Source organism: Bos indicus, chromosome 26 (genome assembly GCF_029378745.1).
Source record: "Bos indicus isolate NIAB-ARS_2022 breed Sahiwal x Tharparkar chromosome 26, NIAB-ARS_B.indTharparkar_mat_pri_1.0, whole genome shotgun sequence".
Taxonomy (NCBI): domain Eukaryota; kingdom Metazoa; phylum Chordata; class Mammalia; order Artiodactyla; family Bovidae; genus Bos; species Bos indicus.
The window spans coordinates 27,136,389-27,154,791 of NC_091785.1; the positions used below are offsets into that span (position 1 = coordinate 27,136,389).

At 40.8% G+C, this 18,403-nt stretch overlaps 1 protein-coding gene across 4 annotated transcripts in view; it reads right to left on the reverse strand.

Moving 5' to 3' along the window:
• Positions 1–18,403, reverse strand: part of SORCS1 (sortilin related VPS10 domain containing receptor 1) — a 578,046-nt gene that overhangs the window by 80,255 nt on the left and 479,388 nt on the right. For all 4 annotated transcript variants that reach the window (XM_070780803.1, XM_070780802.1, XM_070780801.1 and 1 more), the window contains exon 18: positions 3,303–3,474. In XM_070780803.1, coding sequence (XP_070636904.1) covers positions 3,303–3,474 — 172 coding nt within the window. The remainder of the gene's footprint in view (positions 1–3,302; positions 3,475–18,403) is intronic.

The window sequence follows — 18,403 nt, forward strand, 5'->3', positions numbered from 1 at the left end:
TCCTCAGCACTTCAAACATGTCATTCCATTTTTGTCTGCGCTGCTTTAAAATTTCCTCTTGTTTTTAGATGATGTCAGTAGTTTGAATACAATATCTAAAATACCCTGCTTTGAGTCTTCAGATTCTCTTGAATCTCTGTGTTGATATGCTGATATCTTTTGTCAGTTTTTGGAAAATTCTCTGACATTATCTCTCCAAAAATAATTCTGGCTTCTTACTAGTTCCTCCCCTTCAGGATGACTGTGTTCACTCTTTCCGCCATGTCCTTTGGTCTCATTATTCTTTTCCCTATTTTCTACTCTTTTCCTCTTATGTTCCAAATGTTATATTCCCTACTGTCATGGCTTCTAATAAACTGATCCTTCACTCACCTGGGTTCCGTCTACTACAAACCCCTCTAAGTTCCTAATATCAGTACCTATACCTGTAGTTCTATGACTTCCATTTGATTACCGCCACCTACTGATGACTGCTGTGGGATTAAATTTTATATCTTGTCCCATATTCATAAACATATTAATCATATATCAGGAAATATACTCTTTTTTCTGTTGTTTTTTTTTTTCCTGTTCTTGGTCCTGATTCTTGATATATCTGTAGTTATTTAAATACCCTAAATTTTACATGAAAAAAAAAAGTAGTAAGGCTGCTGGTATATGTTATTTTCCTCTAAAGAGGATTTGTTACAGTTTCTGACATTTAAAATGGGGGAATCATTCTAATAATGATTAGACTGAAATAATTTCAGGTGGGATTTCAGGGTGTAGAGAGTCTGGTCTAATTCCATTCTGTCCTTACTCCTATCATAGAGCAGTCTACAGGACCTAGTCTTGAATCATTCACCAGGGCTTTCCCCTTGATAGTCTCTAAATTCAATTTTTTTCTATCTCCTCAAAATGTAATACTTCTAAAAACTATGTTTGACTTCACATCCTAAGTGATTACTTGCTGTTTTATCTGCATCCCTCAGATATTGTCAAATAACTCAAGGAAACAAAAGTGAACGTGAAAAGTGTCAGTGGCTCAGTTGTGTCCAACTCTTTGCAACCACATGGATTGTAGTCTGCCAGGCTCCATGGAATTCTCCAGGCAAGAATACTGGAGTGGGTTGCCATGCCCTCCTCCAGGGGATCTTCCTAACCCAGGGATTGAACCTGGATCTCCCGCCTTGCAGGCAGATTCTGTACCAATTAAGCCACCATGGAATCCCCCAAGGAAACAAAGCCATCATGGAATCCCCCAAGGAAACAAAGAACAGAGAATACTGTATAAATTCTCTATGCTTCTCTCCTCTCTGGGATTTGACATCATCAGTCCCAGCTGACTTGGTAACTCTGAAGTCCAATCTTTATCTTCCCAACCTCGAGTCTACCAACAGATGTTTAGCCAACACTTTTGGTCTGACCTTCTACTAGGAATCTGAAATCTGACCTCTTAAACAGTGTGACAGATGAACTGGCAAAGTTCTTGAGGGGAAATACAACATTAAATACAGCACAACTCATCACAATGAGTTTCCTCTCTCTCAAGAAAAGAATTGAAATTTCCTAAGTCCTCTTCCTCCTTCTCTGTGTGTGTCTCTCTTTCCCATTCTAACTCTTGCTCTAAATAATACATATTTATTTGCTTTGCAGCAAGCTAGTCTGTCATAGCCTCAGGCAGAAGCTCCCCCAAGATTTATTTCTGTGAAATGCAAGTAATTCCAACTAGCCTAAATTGGCCCATCTCTTTCTAGTTCCAACTGAAGAACACTGGGGAACCTTAGTGTTTAGAAAACTGGGTATGGTTAAAAGGCACTTACTAAGGAGACAGGAGAAAAGAGTATTAGGTTAGAGCAGTGCTTGTCTAAGAGGTCCTTGAACTGAAGGCAACAGCATCACTTGAGCCAGGAATTCCAACTCATTAGATCACAGCTTTTTCTATGGAAATTAAAATACTAAGTATTTTGAGCAAACCTGACAATGTAATCCAAACTACATCTTTTCCCCTTCAAGGAGCCTCTTGGACTGGTCTGGGCCTCTTGATGTTGCCCTTGTTTCTTTCTTTCTTTTTTCTTGAAGCATAATGCATAACCTATGACCCTGTTAGAAAAGGATATTCCTGGGTCTTACCTCAACCTTCTGTATGAGAATCTTTGAAGATGCAGCCCAGAAAACTGTTTTAACATGCTCACCAGGTAATTTTTATCTATGTTAGAGATGGAGAGTCACTGAACTATCAGAAGACAAGGGGAGAAGAAAATGTTGTATATCTTTATCCTGATGTCATTGTGAACTTTTCAGATTCCTTTGCATTCACATGGCTGAAAGTGGTGTTGGCCATATTTTAGGTACATATAAAACATGGTTGAGGGTAGGACAGCCTGGTTTAGTAATTAAGATCATTTAATGAAGGTGTTTATCCTTTAGAGGCCAGCTGCCTCATTTACAAGATGACAAATGTGCCGTAAACATTCTAAAATATGTAATATAAATTTCATCTTATTCTACCATCTAATTACTCAGAAACTTCAGATAACTATAGTGTGGCAAACAATAATTGATGTTTATAATAATATTCCTGAGGCACTATTAATATTAAAACAATAAACCTCTCAGATGTCAAGGAAATTATATTTGATTAGTTTAGATTGGTCTTGATGCTATATGTATGACTGGTTAATGTTGTCTTTAGAAAGAAAAGCCATGACTTCAGATAAAGGAGGAAGACAGCATTAGCAGCTTTTAGGTTAGTTCAGTATGTATATGTGTTAAGCTGTTCTAGGAATACTATTAATGTATTCTAAGAAAACATTTTGCTAAAAGTGCCAATAATAGAAGATTAAATCCAGACAGAATCCCTAAGTTACAGGTTCAGTAAGAATGAAGAACAGTCCAGGTTCGATGAATGATACTGGATGCTTAGGGCTGGTGCACTGGGACGACCCAGAGGGATGGTATGGGGAGGGAGGAAGGAGGAGGGTTCAGGATGGGGAACACACGTATACCTGTGGCGGATTCATTTTGATATATGGCAAAACCAATACAATATTGTAAAGTTAAATTAAGTAAAATTAAAAAAAAAAAAAGGATGAAGAACAACTTGCAGTGAAATGAAAGTACTTGAAGAACTGTGTCAGAGAAGGCAAACTTAATAACAAATACCAAGGAACTAAAAGGGGAATACAGATTTTAAATAAAATTTAAAATTAAAAAAATATATCTATGTAAACAAAGACAAAAAGACATGTGAACCAAATCATGATTTCTTGGGAGAAGTCACTGGCTCTAGAAGGTAGAGGGGAGGCGGGGCCCGGTCCTACCTCTTCCAGCTGCACCATAAGAGTAACGTTGTGCCCTTGCTCCGCCGTCAGCTTTCCATCAGCAGTGACGATCCGCAGCCCCCGTGGGGCCTTCCCTGGGCACTTCTGCGGCTTGGCTGTGTACTGTTCTCTCACTCCATCGGTGCAGTTATTGGAAACCACCTTTCTATACCTAAATGGGGAAAAGCTCACATTGTAATTCAGCCCATGATAATTTGGATCACTCCCAACTTTTCAAACCTTCTGCTCAGCCCTGAGGGTTAGCCATAACTACCTTTCATGGTGTCAGGAAGGTTACAGTTTGTGTGTAGTAAGCACCCAACGGAGAGGCAAATCATCATAGGAACATATTGCATCATTATTAACATTTTAATTTATGCTTTTATTATCTTAGTCGACAGATATACAATTTCACTTTGGAGTTGTGGGAAATGCATAGCAGGAGAAGACGTGCTCTTTCCTTACCCTCAATAGGTTTATAATCCAGGTGAAAAGATGTGTACTTAGCTGCTCAGTCATGTCCAACTTTTTGTAACCCCATGGGCTATAGGCCACCTGGCTCCTCTGTTCATGGGGATTCTCCAGGAAAAAATACTGGAGTGGGTTGCCATGCCCTCCTGCAGGGGATCTTCCCAACCCAGGGATTGAACCCAGATCTCCTGCATTGCAGGTGGATTTTTTTTTTTACCATCTATACATGGATAATCCAGAAAATATTTCAAAGGCTATATAATTAAAGGTCAGAATAAGTACTATATATATTGTAATATACACATGTATATATTAGAAAGGAAGGTACAGTTCAAAGAAAGATTATTATGCATTATATGTCTCAATATTAGATACTGTACAGGCTGTTGCACTCATGGTACAGTACAGAAAGGTGGCTAAACTTGAGAGTTTCTACTCAATATTTTATGGGATATAATGCCTAAACTATTGAAATTTCACTATTTAGACTATAGATTGAGTAAATCCTCCCTCTATTTTGCTTTTTTCTTGTTTTAGCCTTAATAGGAAAAAAAAAAAAAAAGAATTATGCTACCAATTTGTCCTATACAATTTATCAGATTTATAGTATATTACAATCTATGGGTTTTCTTTAAGACTTTTGAGGTCCAATGTTATGCAGTCATCATCGTTTTTTTGTGTGTGTGGAGTCCACAGCAGCCACATTATGTATTCATATATTTGGTTTCTCCAATCTACCTGGGGAAGGTACTGGTAGATTTCAAAATGCAAGCAATCAAAAGTCCAAGGTCTTTCCATTCTTCTAGACCATAAGTTGACAAGCTTTTCACATAAAGTGCCAGGGAATAAATGTTTTAGCTTTGCAGGTTATATAGCTTTAGTCGTAAGTATCCAACTCTTGGGTTGTAACATTAAAGTGGACATAGAGAATGCATAAAAGAACAAATGAATCTGGGTTCTAATAAAACTTTATTTACAAAATCTGGCAGTGTGCAGGCTATTGCTTACCAACTACTTCAAATCTAGCCAAAGTCCTTTCTCTGTCCTTAAGTCTCAAGACTGACTACCTAAAAGCATGATTGAGAAAATAAAATTAAATACCATCTGGGAAAGCACTTTGAACACTATGACTGTAAGGCCAAATATTAATATTAAACTCACCTCATAGGGTAACCATAAGGATGAAATGGATTACTGTACACAGAACACTTAAAACCACCCTGACAGTTAGCAAGTGATTATGAAATGTTATCAGTTATTTTTACTTAACATTATTATCTATCCTCCCTGTTCACAAGCTTCACAAATTCCCATTTCCTTAAGATAAATCACAAATCCTCTAACTTGGGCCTGAAGGCCTCCATAAACTAACTTGGTTCTACTTTTCTGGACTCTTTCTCCCCAACCAGCTCATTCTGCTTTAGCCAAACTTCTCTTTTCAATCCTCTTGAAAGTGCTTCTTTTCTTTTGTTCTTTCTGCTTCCATGTCCACCTTTTTGCCTAATCAGCTGCCTAAAACTTATCCACACTTTAAGTGGCAGCTTATCTCCTCTCTTTTCCTGATTGTGAAAGTAAAATCATAAGTTCAAATTTAGAGAGTACTAATATGTTCAGGGCTTTCCTGGTGGTCAGATAGTAAAGAATCTGCCTGTAATGCAGGAGACCCAGGTTCATTCCCTGGGTTGGGAAGATCCCCTGGATAAGGGAATGGCTACCCACTCCAGTATTCTTGCCTGGAGAATTCCATGGACAGAGGAACCTGGTGGGCTACAGTCCAAGGATTGCAAAGAGCTGGACACAGCTGAGCGACTAACCCTTTCACTAATACGTTCTAGACACTCTGCTAAGTTCTTAACATGATTTGCTTTCAAACTATCCCTAATAAAGAAGGTATCATTACTCCCAATAAATAGATGAAGAAATTAAGATTCATAGAACTTAACTAGTTTTCTCAAGATCACACAGCCAGCATCTAGACGATTTGGATCTAGGATACATGTATTTGTTACCACTGTACTGTACTACCTCTTTAAAATAGGTGAGATATGTGTCATCTCTTACAGGAATCCTTATGATTTACTTGATAGGAATCAGTAATGCCTTGTATGACTTTCTTCCTTCGTGTGACTGTGAACTTTAAGCTTGTCACTGAAGGCATACTTGTGCCGCAGACATGCAAGGCTGATAATCACTAGGTCCATACTGGGATGACTGTATAGAGTTTAAATGTTGAAATATCTGTCTAGAAACTGGCTATCATCACTGGCCCCAAACCCTGCAGGCACCACACCCACCAACCCAGCTATGTTAACCCCTATCCTTGGAGTCCTTGCTTTTCCTGGCAATCCGGAAGTGAATGGGTTAACACCTAATACACCAAGGAGCTTCCTAAATCCTGCTCCTGTACTGAGAGAGCCTTACTCATTCTGACTGGTCACTGCCATGTCTGAACATCTTCAAATCATCCTATCTGATATTAAATATTTTGAAAAGTCCATGTAGGTGCTTATGACTGTATGCTGATTTGAAAGAAAATAAGGGAAGCTGGGGAAAAAAAAAAAAAAAAAAGATGCACACACTGGAAAATGGTGACATTCTGGTACCAGCAATGGTAGCAGAGAAATGACCAGCAATGTCATACAGTAATTATGGCATCCCAGTGAGTTAAACTGCATCACAAACTCCCTGCGTGTTTCAGAAGTCAGGCACAATGCATATTAAAGGCAGGTTATAACTTTAATCACTTAGCGTCCAAGCACACCTGTGACTATCTTGGCGAGGACCCCTGGAGGCATGGGCTCACTACCACGTGGCATCATCAGCTAGAGAACGTTTCTTTCGTGTGTCGCTGTTCTGACCAATCACCACCCTGGGCTTTCCTGAAGCCTGAAGCAACAGGAGTTCTGCTTAAACACAAAGCATGAATCCATTCCCCTGGGATTCTGCCACAGAAAAGACCGTTGGTAATTTTTTCAATGCTCATTAAAAACCATTCTGAGACCATTTTATTTCCTGGAAGAAAATGGCTTCACATTAGCCCTATCAGACCAGTCTCTGATATTTATAAGAAAATTGAGCAGAAATACAGAGTTCATTTACTCAAGTAAGCACACACCTGCTTTGTGCATTACAGAATGGTTCTATTTTCATCCCAGCAGCTGTCCCTGGGTCTGAGTCACATAAATGAATAATACATTTTATATGCTATTAAATGGGGCTGCTTACCTCCGCAATAACAAGGCAACTTATGATTATGTTGGACCTAAGCTCTGAATATTACTGGGATGCATTTAGTTGGTAAAACATTCTTCAATCTGCCAAGAAGAAAAGGGCTTTGCATTGGCAAGGGAGTCTTTGCACAATTACTGAAAGGAAACATTCCACAAATATGCCTTTGATATTACCGACTGCTCATCAGTAGATGGTGTCTTATTACTTCAACAACCCCAATTTCAGCTATTCTCTTCCTTCTTTTCTTGATACTCCTCTGTCACCCTTTCCTTTTTACTCTATCCTCTTTGATTTTGCTTCTGCGCTTCCTGTCAGTCTTTAAAAAGATGAAGGTTGTAGCTTTTCTTTGTGAGAGTAAAATTGGAAAAAGCATCAAAAGTCTTCATATCCTGTGATTTGGCTGTTTAGCAGTTGTTGGTTTTTTTTTTAACTTACAATTTTGGTACAGATGCTTGCAGTGCAAATGTTTGCTATATGTTTGTGACTATTCTGTGTATGTTAAGGTGACAATATAGTCTGGCTTAGTCAGTCACCACTGACTCTGTGATGTTAAGGCTCTGCCCACAGAAATCAGTTTAAATGAGAATCCTGGGCATCAGTGTGTTTTTGTTTTTAATTTCCCCTGGTGATTCTAGTGTGCAGCCAGGATTAAAGATCACTGCCCTGGTGGTTAAAACTAGTGTTCTGGAACCAAACTGCCTGAGTTTAAATGCAGGCTATTACACATTATAGAAACTTGGGCAATTTACTCAGACTTTAACGTTTGGGTTCTCTGCCTATAAAGTAGGTATAATTACAGAAACAGTTCCTAATGTTCTTGGGAGTATTAAATGATATAATGCATTCAAAAGGACATAGAAAAAATATGCCACATTGCAAGACCTTAATAAATATTAAACATCATAAGGTAGTAAAAAAATAGCATTTAAAGTTTTAAATACTAATTCCCTGGTGGCTCAGATGGTAAAGAGTCTGCCTGCAAAGTGGGAGACCCAGATTTGATCACTGGATCGGGAAGTTTCCCTGGAGAAGGAAATGGCAACCCACTCCAAGTGTTCCTGCCTGGAGAATCCTATGGATGGAGGAGCCTGGCAGCCTACAGTCCATGGGGTTGGACACAAGTTGGACACAACTGAGTGACTTCCCTTACTTAACTTACTTACTTAAAGTTTTAAATACCGGCTTGCTCTTACAGCTGGTAAAAAATCCATCTGCCATGCAGGAGACTCTGGTTTGATTCCTCAGTTGAAAAGATCCCCTGGAGGAGGGCATGGCAATTCACTCCAGTATTCTTGCCTGAAGAATCCCATGGACAGAGGAGTCTGGTGGGCTACAGTCCATGGGGATGCAAAGAGTCAGACAGGACTGAGCAACTAAGCACAGCCTTTTACAAGTTCCCTGAAAGTAGAAGCCATGCTCTTACTGCCAAGATTATCTTCAGATCAAACTGGATCACATCAATTCCTTCCTTAATATTGTTCAAACTGCCCATGGTTTAGTCATAAAGAATAGGGTTTGGGTTTAAAAGATAGTTTCATGATCTGTGGTCCATGCATTTTTTTAAGCTTTAGCTCTTTTCACTGCCCTGCATGCCTCCTAAGCTCAGGCCAGGCTAAAGGCTACTTGCCTTCTTCCATTTGTGTTGTTCATCCTCCCTGGGATGATCTTTACTCTGTCAAGCTTCTATTCATTCATTAAAAATCAGTGCAGACATTATGTTTTCTTATTACATTATCTCTTCTCTTTTTTCACAGTAGTTATTACATGTTATGACCAAGAAAGAGGTGGAACTCTAGGTTTTCTTATAGCCAAGGTAGGACTTACTGTCACTGAGCTCTGGTGTCCCTCATGTGTGAGCACAGTGGAAAGAATATATTTGTTTATTTTCTTGGATTATACTATGCGTCCTTGTTTTGAAGGAAAAACTTTCCGCTTACAATAACACGTGACTTGAAATGAGAAATGGGGCAAGCCCTGGAGACAGAGAAGGGAGTTGGTTCTGGGTACAGCGCGTGGCTAATACTTCAAGTAGGTCTTTCTAGACTCAGTGTGCTCATATTTCAGCAATAGTACTATGTAGCAGTCATACCCCCAACATTCAGAAATAACAGGGTTCCCTGGCGGTTTAAGCAGGTTCTCCAAGTTTCTCTTCTCAAGGCAATAGCTCTCAGAACTTTCCCCTTAAACAGAGGAAGCAGACCTTGGGCTTAGGGGAATGTCACTGGGCAGAAGATAGGTGAGGGGAAGAACACTTGTCTTCCACTAAGTAGGATGGAAGCACAAGTCATTTAACGTGAACACTAAACAGAATGCAACATCATTCTGAATGGCAGCATGCTGAAGTGGGACATAAGGCCGAGTTAAACTAAATGACAGCATCAGGAGGATGGCTCATGGAATCCACTACAGTCAACTAGTTACATAACAAATTCATAAAAGGAAAATTTCCCTACTTTTAAACATCTGCAGTCCAAGGAATGCTAACACTGGGCACTTCAGATAGCTTATGGACATGTCAGAACCTGAAGGGGTCAAAGATCAACACAATCCCTCTGTTTTGCACATAAGGAAAAAAAAAAGAGAGAGAGATAAGAGTTTAGAGGGCTTCCCAGGGTCACACAGCGGGCAAGCAGTGGTCAGGGGCTCTGGACTGGGTTTGGAGCTCTCTTGCCATGATGCCATACCACCTGGATGAGGATTTTTATTCCCAATGCCACTGGGCAAGGACAGTGGTGTGAGAAACCTGATCTCCGTTCACCTTCTTCATTTCCAACCCTAATGCCATCCTGTAAACATGTGGGAACATGTATCTAAGAAACATATTCTGAAGGATCAATTCTGTAGCAGCTGAGAAGTCTAGACCGTCTGCTGTGGAACTGAATGGGTGCTTTCCAAAAAGAAAAAAAACAGCTACACGAGCCCCTGCAGTTTTGGGTCTGCAAACACTGCAAGTGATTTCCTTTCTGTGGACTTGAAACACATGGACCACTTTTAGGACCAATTATTCTCTGTGATGTACACTGACATATGTTGCTGAATAAATCAGGCTGAACATCAAGAACCCTACCAGGATCAGAAACGAGATCACTTGGGAAAAGAACACAGCCCCCAAAGGCCCTAGAAATAGCAACCCCAGGGTGATGGCAGGATAGCCAGGCTCTAAGTGTTTTCATAGCTCATGTAGAGAGGATTATGTTTATAGAAAGCATTTTTAAAACATTCTAAATGTATGTGAGAGTATGGAGATAACTGTTTTGCTATAATTTATGTGTATATATATATTTTTTTTCCTGGACCCACTACTCTTATATAAATACTGAATTAATGCTATTTAAATCTTTTTTTTAATTCTTGATTAAATATTCCCATTGAATATTGAGAAACTAACACTGAGGAACAACAAGAACCATCACTGTACACTTACATTATTCCAGAAGAGATTAACGGCTCCTTTAAAGAAACTTCACAGACAAAAATTTCTGTACTTACTTTTTTAAAAACACATCTAGAGATATCTCTAGCTTAGAAGCAAAAAGAAATCTGTTCCTTGATAAGATTATCTTTGTTTCTTACAATATACCAGCCCAATGCCCACTTTATTTTATATTTACAGAATCTTTCATGGTTGGCATGAAACAAGCAATGCTCTAGTTAATTTGGCAACTGAACTCATATCAAGTTCCCTGGATCTGAAACAGTGTAAACAAGATTTAACCATATATAAGTATCAGTTAAGTCCAGTCTCTCAGTCATGTTCGACTCCTTGTGACCCCATGAACGGCAGCACACCAGACCTCCCTGTCCATCACCAACTCCCAGAGATTACCCAAACTCATGTCCATTGAGTTGGTGATGCCATCCAACCATCTCATCCTTTGTTGTTCCCTTCTCCTCCTGCCCTCAATCTTTCCCAGCATCAGGGTCTTTTCCAATGAGTTAGCTCTTCGCATCAGGTGGCCAAAGTATTGGAATTTCAGCTTCAACATCAGTCCTTCCAATGAACATGAGGACTGATCTCCTTTAGGATGGACTGGTTGGATCTCCTTGCAGTCCAAGGGACTCTCAAGAGTCTTCTCCAACACCACAGTTCAAAATCATCAATTCTTTGGCACTCAGCTTTCTTTATAGTCCAACTCTCACATCCATACATGATGACTGGATAAACAATAGCCTTGACTAGACGAACCTTTGTTGGCAAAGTAATATCTCTGCTTTTTAATATGCTGTCTAGGTTGGTCCGGAGAAGGCAACAGCACCCAACTCCAGTACTCTTGCCTGGAAAATCCCATGGATGGAAGAGCCTGGTAGGCTGCAGTCCATGGGGTCGTTAAGAGTCGGACACAACTGAGAGACTTCACTTTCACTTTTCACTTTCATGCATCGGAGAAAGAAATGGCAACCCACTCCAGCGTTCTTGCCTGGAGAATCCCAGGGATGGGGGAGCCTGGTGGGCTGCCATCTATGGGGTCACACAGAGTTGGACATGACTGAAGCAACTTAGCAGCAGCAGCTAGGATGGTCACAACTTTCCTTCCAAGGAGTAAGTGTCTTAATTTCATGGCTGCAATCACCATCTGCAGTGATTTTGGAGCCCCCCAAAATAAAGTCTGCCCCTGTTTCCCCATCTATTTGCCATGAAGTGATGGGCCCAGATGCCATGATCTTCATTTTCTGAATGTTGAGCTTTAAGCCAACTTTTTCACTCTCCTCTTTCACTTTCATCAAGAGGCTCTTTAGTTCTTCTTCACTTTCTGCCATAAGGGTGGTGTTATCTGCATATCTGAGGTTATTGATATATTCCCAGCAATCTGGATTCCAGCTTGTGCTTCTTCCAGCCCAGTGTTTCTCATGATGTAATCTACATATAAGTTAAATAAGCAGGGTGACAATATATAGCCTTGATATACTCTTTTTCCTATTTGGAACCAGTCTGTTGTTCCATGTCCAGTTCTAACTGTTGCTTCCTGACCTGCACACAAGTTTCTCAGGAGGCAGGCCCAGTGGTCTGGTATTCCCATCTCTTTCAGAATTTTCCACAGTTTATTGTGATCCACACAGTCAAAGGCTTAGCATAGTCAATAAAGCAGAAATAGATGTTTTTCTGGAACTCTCTTGCTTTTTCGACGATCCAGCAGATGTTGGCAATTTGATCTCTAGTTCCTCTGCCTTTTCTAAAACCAGCTTGAACATCTGGAAGTTCACGGTTCATGTATTGCTAAAGCCTGGCTTGGAGAATTTTGAGCATTACTTTACTAGAGTGTGAGATGAGTGCAATTGTGAGGTAGTTTGAACATTCTTTGGCATTGCCTTTATTTGGAATTGGAATGAAAACTGACCTTTTCCAGTCCTGTGTCCACTGCTGAGTTTTCCAAATTTGCTGGCATATTGAGTGCAGCACTTTCACAGCATCATCTTTTAGGATTTGAAATAGCTATTGTTATTGTTCCGGAGAAGGCAATGGCACCCCGCTCCAGTACTCCTGCCTGGAAAATCCCATGGATAGAGGAGCCTGGAAGGCTGCAGTCCATGGGGTCGCTGAGGGTCAGACACGACTGAGCGACTTCACTTTCACTTTTCACTTTCCTCATTGGAGAAGGAAATGGCAGCCCACTACAGTGTTCTTGCTTGGAGAATCCCAGGGACGGGGGAGCCTGGTGGGCTGCCATCTCTGGGGTCGCACAGAGTCGCACACGACTGAAGCAACTTAGCAGTATTGTTATTGTTCACTTGCTAAGTTGTGTCCAACTCTTTGTGACCCCATGGACTGCAGCAAGCCAGGCCTCCTTGTCCCTCACGTTCTCCCAGAGTTTGCCAAGTTCGTGCCCAAGAACATAGTATAAATGTGTAGTACATAGAATATATCAGTTCAGTTCAGTTCAGTCGCTCAGTTGCGACCCCATGAACCGCAGCACGCCAGGCCTCCCTGTCCATCACCAACTCCCAGAGTTCACTCGAACTCATGTCCATATAGTATGTATAGTATAACTATATAGGCTTGGGCTTTTGTATTTGCAAACTGAGATATTTATAGTTATCAATGGAGTAACAAAGAGAAAATGAATTTGGAGTTATTTCAGCACTAAATGCCAGATGACACACAGATGAATACTGATTTCATTTTATTTAAACAAAAGGAACTCATTTATTAATCAGGTAAATGCCTTATCTGCCTTGGGTCATCTTGGAGGCAGATATGCATTTTGGAGTACAGTGCTTCTAATTCTGTGAGTTTATGAGCCTATGCAAGGTATTATTTCAGTTTTACAGAAGACAAAACAGGTCCTGATATTAAATGTGTCCTAGATCTCAGGACTGTCATGACTATTATGTATCAAATGTCTGGACTATAGATACACAATAAAAGGAAATTTCCCCCCTCTTTTTACCTTCACTGTAGAGGAGCCCTTAGATGACAACTGTTGGTGATGTTTTACAATTTGAAAAGTGACTACTATCACTAGGTACTGTGCTGCCTGCTTCATAGAAAGCATCACATTTAATCAGTCCCCAACAGCAAATAGTCAAATTTCATAGTTTAGGAAACTAAGGCTCAGAAAGGAAGTGACTTGCTAAAGATGAAGGTAGAGATTGTTTCATTCTAAAATAACTCTGTTCTTTACCAAGCAACACCTCCTGCCTTAGAGTTCACTCTCTATCCACAGTAGACTGAAGGCCTAGTACCAGCCTCCTGGCTTTCCATGGAGTGGCTTGTGGGAGGCATGAAGGAACAGGTGAAAAGTGGCAGGGACAATGTGGCAGAACTGTGCTCACACGCTGTGTCGTGGTGTGGACACTGGACACCTTACATCACTGGGCTAAGAGCTAAGGACTGGTAGCTACAGCCACTGGAGGGATACTTTACACCCATTTCAGCTCTTATTCTAAGTCTTTCTGAGATCTTTCCAAGAGCTGAAAGGAAACTGCACACCCATTCATTTCTATACACGGAAACTGATAACAATTTTGGCATCTCCTCAAAAGAGCATTTCCATTGGGCATAATAACAACTGATGCCAGGATGTTTCCATCATGGTGAAGGGAGTGAACCTGAGAACAGGGCTATCTACACAGCGTAATAAGCTGACTGTGAGAGCCGCCATAACCGTTTATAAAGTGAAGGCTTAACAAAAATAAAAGGGAAGTTTGCCTGGATGCTTTCAAGTACACTTGCAGAAAGATGCTACTGGCAGATCTGCTTGTTAAGCTTTATTGACAAGGGATGGCTGTTTTGCAGACCAGTTCAACCCAAGTCTGATTACATGGCTGCAGCGTGTGCCCTGTTGTGAGGACTGGGTGAAGCAAGTCAGGCACATGACAAGTGAAATCTATCGGAGGCAAGAACTCTCAAGCCAGCCCTGCCCTGTGACTCCTCGGCACTTCATCTCAGCCTGAAGTTAATACTACATATTCTGTGCTGACAACCAGAGATGCCCGTGGACGGGTTAAAATGGGCACTGGAGAGACTTAGGGGCACTATGGCTCTTTAATCCTAGAGACCTGAGGCTTTGTCCAATATCTCCCCCAATGCCTGGCTACTAATCTGACATCACAGCTTGTCCCTGAAAAACTAGCAGCCTGGCCCTTTCATCTGGCTCATCTCTTGTTCCTTTGCCTGTAGTAACCTGCCTCAAATCAGTTCAGTTGTTCAGCTGTGTCCAACTCTTTGTGACCCCATAGACTGCAGCACACCAGGCCTCCCTGTCCATCACCAACTCCCGGAGTTTACCCAAACTCATGTCCTCACACCTTCTTAATTTAGGAATCCTGCTTACCCTTCCTCCTAGTGTTCCCTTACAGAATCACTGGTATTTGTATTTTAAAGAAGGACGGAAGTTAATATAACTGAATATCTCACGTATGGGATTTACAGGCAGCGTGTGGGCAGGAAGCTGGTGTTTCCACTCCTATGGGGGAGATATTTGGCAATGCCTAGATACTCAGGTCTAAGAAGGAATCAGCTGACTGGGTGGAATTTGCTTTAGCAGCTAGCAGAAAGACCTTCAGCTGCCAAAAGAGACTCAAATTATTGTTGCAGGATTTTAATAACAAGTATTATAGTATAAGAAAGCTAACTGTAGCATTGTTTATAGCGGCAGAAAATAGGAAATGATCAAAACGTCCATGAAAGGGATTACTACATAACTCCTGGTGCCTGAATCCTAAGGGGTAAAAAGAAATTAGATGGAAAGAAGCCTCATAAACTCCGACATCAAAAGATGTCTAAGATGCGTTTTTGAATGAAAAAGGCACATAAAAGAATAATACGTCTAGTAGGAAACTGCATATAAAAGCAACCAAATTAATTTTGTGTATCTTTTCACTTAATTATTCCCTGACAAATGCAAAAGAAACTGTTTAGAAACATGCATATCAAACAGATCATATCGTGTAGGAAAGGGGGCCAGGATTGGGATGATAACCTAAATTTGCTTTTTAAACACAGAAAACATACGTACATACTTTTTTGTAATTAAATATCTCTAAGTGAAAAGCTAAATGTTTGACTGCAGCACGGTAGTGGCTACCACCTTATTGAGAATCTGTACTTATGAAATGCCACCAAATCAACATATAGCCAGGTGGCATCTGGGATCAGGGGCTGGAGTGGCATTAAGGCAGTCAGAAAGATTTGCAGCAACATGGACAGACCTAGAGATTTTCACACTTAGTGAAGCAGGGCAGAGGAGGAGAAATAGCATATGACATCCCTTATACGTGGACCCTAAAAAGAAATGATACAAAGGAAATTAATTACACGACAGAGACTCACAGACTTAGAGAAGGAATTTACGGTTGCTGTGTAGGGGGGAAGGAGGGGCAGAGGGTCAGTTAGGGAATTGGGGATGAACATGTTCATATTCGGAGAAGGCAATGGCACCCCACTCCAGTACTCTTGCCTGGAAAATCCCATGGACGGAGGAGCCTGGTAGGCTGCAGTCCACGGGGTTGCGAAGAGTCGGACATGACTGAGCGACTTCACTTTCACTTTTCACTTTCATGCACTGGAGGAGGAAATGGCAACCCACTCCAGTGTTTTTGCCTGGAGAATCCTAGGCACGGGGGAGCCTGGTGGGCTGCCATCTCTGGGGTCGCATAGAGTCAGACACAACTGAAGTGACTTAGCATAGCATAGCATAGCATAGCATGTTCATACTGCTGTATTTAAAATGGATAACCAACAAGGACCGACTGTATAGCACAGGGAACTCTGCTCAATGTTATGTGGCAGCCTGGATGGGAGGGAGTTCGGGGGAGACTGGATACACACACACACACACACACACACACACACACATATATATGTGGCTAAGTCCTTTCGTGGTTCACCTGAAATTATCACAACATTGTTAATCAGCTATACCCCAATACAAAATAAAGTTAAAAAAAAAAGAAAGGCAAAAAGTTCTTTTTCAATTTCATTTACATATTACCTCTTACTCACTCTTGAGTTGGCTACAGACCCTGAAAATGGAAATTTGATGGTACGGAGTCTTCTTTGAGGATGAGTTCAGGAGCCTGTCTCAGCTAAGGGTCTTCCTATTCCTGATGCAAACGTATAGACTATATGTCAATCAGTGAGGTTATGATTGATACCCTTCCTCCCAACCTTAGGCCACAGGGTGCTATGAGGGTGGTTACTCTTCCACCTGTGAGCCCCCTACTTTCAAGAGCAGGGCCTTTGTCCTACTTGCTGATGGCTGGTATTTATATGTCCCCTTTACACAAACTAGCTCACTAATGCTGAAGATTTTCTGCAATATGTTTGAATGGAATGGATGAAGCCAGCAGATGTAATAACAAAATTCCCTTAGGGTGAGATGCTCTCAGGTAATAGACACTGACAGGAACAACCCTCTGGGAGTGGAGGGGGAGCACTAGGAAGTGATGCTGTGATTAATAAACATAATTGCATTGACAAGCATTTATATATCTGGATACCTACTGCTGAGTCAAAGCTATGGTTTTTCAAGTAGTCATGTATGATGTAAGAGTTGGACCATAAAGAAAGCTAAGTGCTGAAGAATCGATGCTTTTGAACTGTGGTGTTGAAGAAGACTCTTGGAGAGCCCCTTGGACTACAAGGAGATCAAATCAGTCAATCCTAAAGGAAATCAATCCTGAATATTCATTGGAAGGACTGATGCTGAAGCTGAAGTTCCAATACTTTGACCACCTGATGCAAAGAACTGACTCATTGGAAAAGACCCTGATGCTGGAAAGATTGAAGGCGGGAGGAGAAGGGGATGACAGAGGATGAGATGGTTGGATGGCATCACCAACTCAATGGACAAGAGTTTGAGCAAACTCTAGGAGATGGTGAAAGATAGGGAAGCCTGGTGGGCTGCAGTCCATGGGATCACAAAGAGTCAGACAAGACTGAGTAACTAAACAACAACAAACCTACTGCTGAACCATTTATAATTGAAATTTTTATCTTTTAGAGCATAGATGAAAACTTCCATTGAATAGAATATATAAATTACTCATCTCTGATGTTTTATTTTATATGTGTTGGGATTTATCTGGGTTTCACATACTGAGTTCACCAAAGGAATGGTGAAATCTGTTTAGGAGTAGCTAAAAATATGTGTGTCTAAATATGCATGTAAATATTGATACATGTGCTGCTGCTAAGTCGCTTCAGTCGTGTCCGACTCTGTGCGACCCCATAGATGGCAGCCCACCAGGCTCCCCTGTCTCCGGGATTCTCCAGGCAAGAATACTGGAGTGGGTTGCCATTTCCTTCTCCAATGCATGAAAATAAAAAGTGAAAGTGAAGTCGCTCAGTCGTGTCCGACTCTTAGCGACCCCATGGATTGCAGCCCACCAGGCTCCTCCGTCCATGGGATTTTCCAGGCAAGAGTACTGGAGTGGGGTGCCATTGATACATGTATATAATTATAAAATGAAAATATATATACATTCTTAATAAAGTGAAAAGTAAGGGTTCATAGACCTTCTTTTTCTGCCTTATTACAGTGGTTTCAGTAGCATTTGGTAAAATTTAGACCCCTCTGTACTTCAGCCTCTTCTCATTAATACCAAAGAGAGAATAGCATAACTCCCTTGACTAACTCTGTGAAAAAAAAAAAAAAAAATCAATTCTGAAATCAGCTTCAGGGGCTCCCAGTGCTCTTTACAATGTCTAAACATGTTCGTACATGCAGGTGATACAACTTCTTTCTCTGGCATTTCTTCACCATTAAGTTGAGTGATTTCAGCAGCCTTTTTCAATTTTTCACATGGTACTAGATGCTCAAGATCTCACTGACCATTTGCTGTAAAAATGTTACTTGCATTTTTCTCAAATTTTGTGTTACAGTGCAAATAAATCATAGCTTATTTATTTATTCAATCATAGATAAGAACATTTGATGTGCATGTCTATGTTTTCTTTC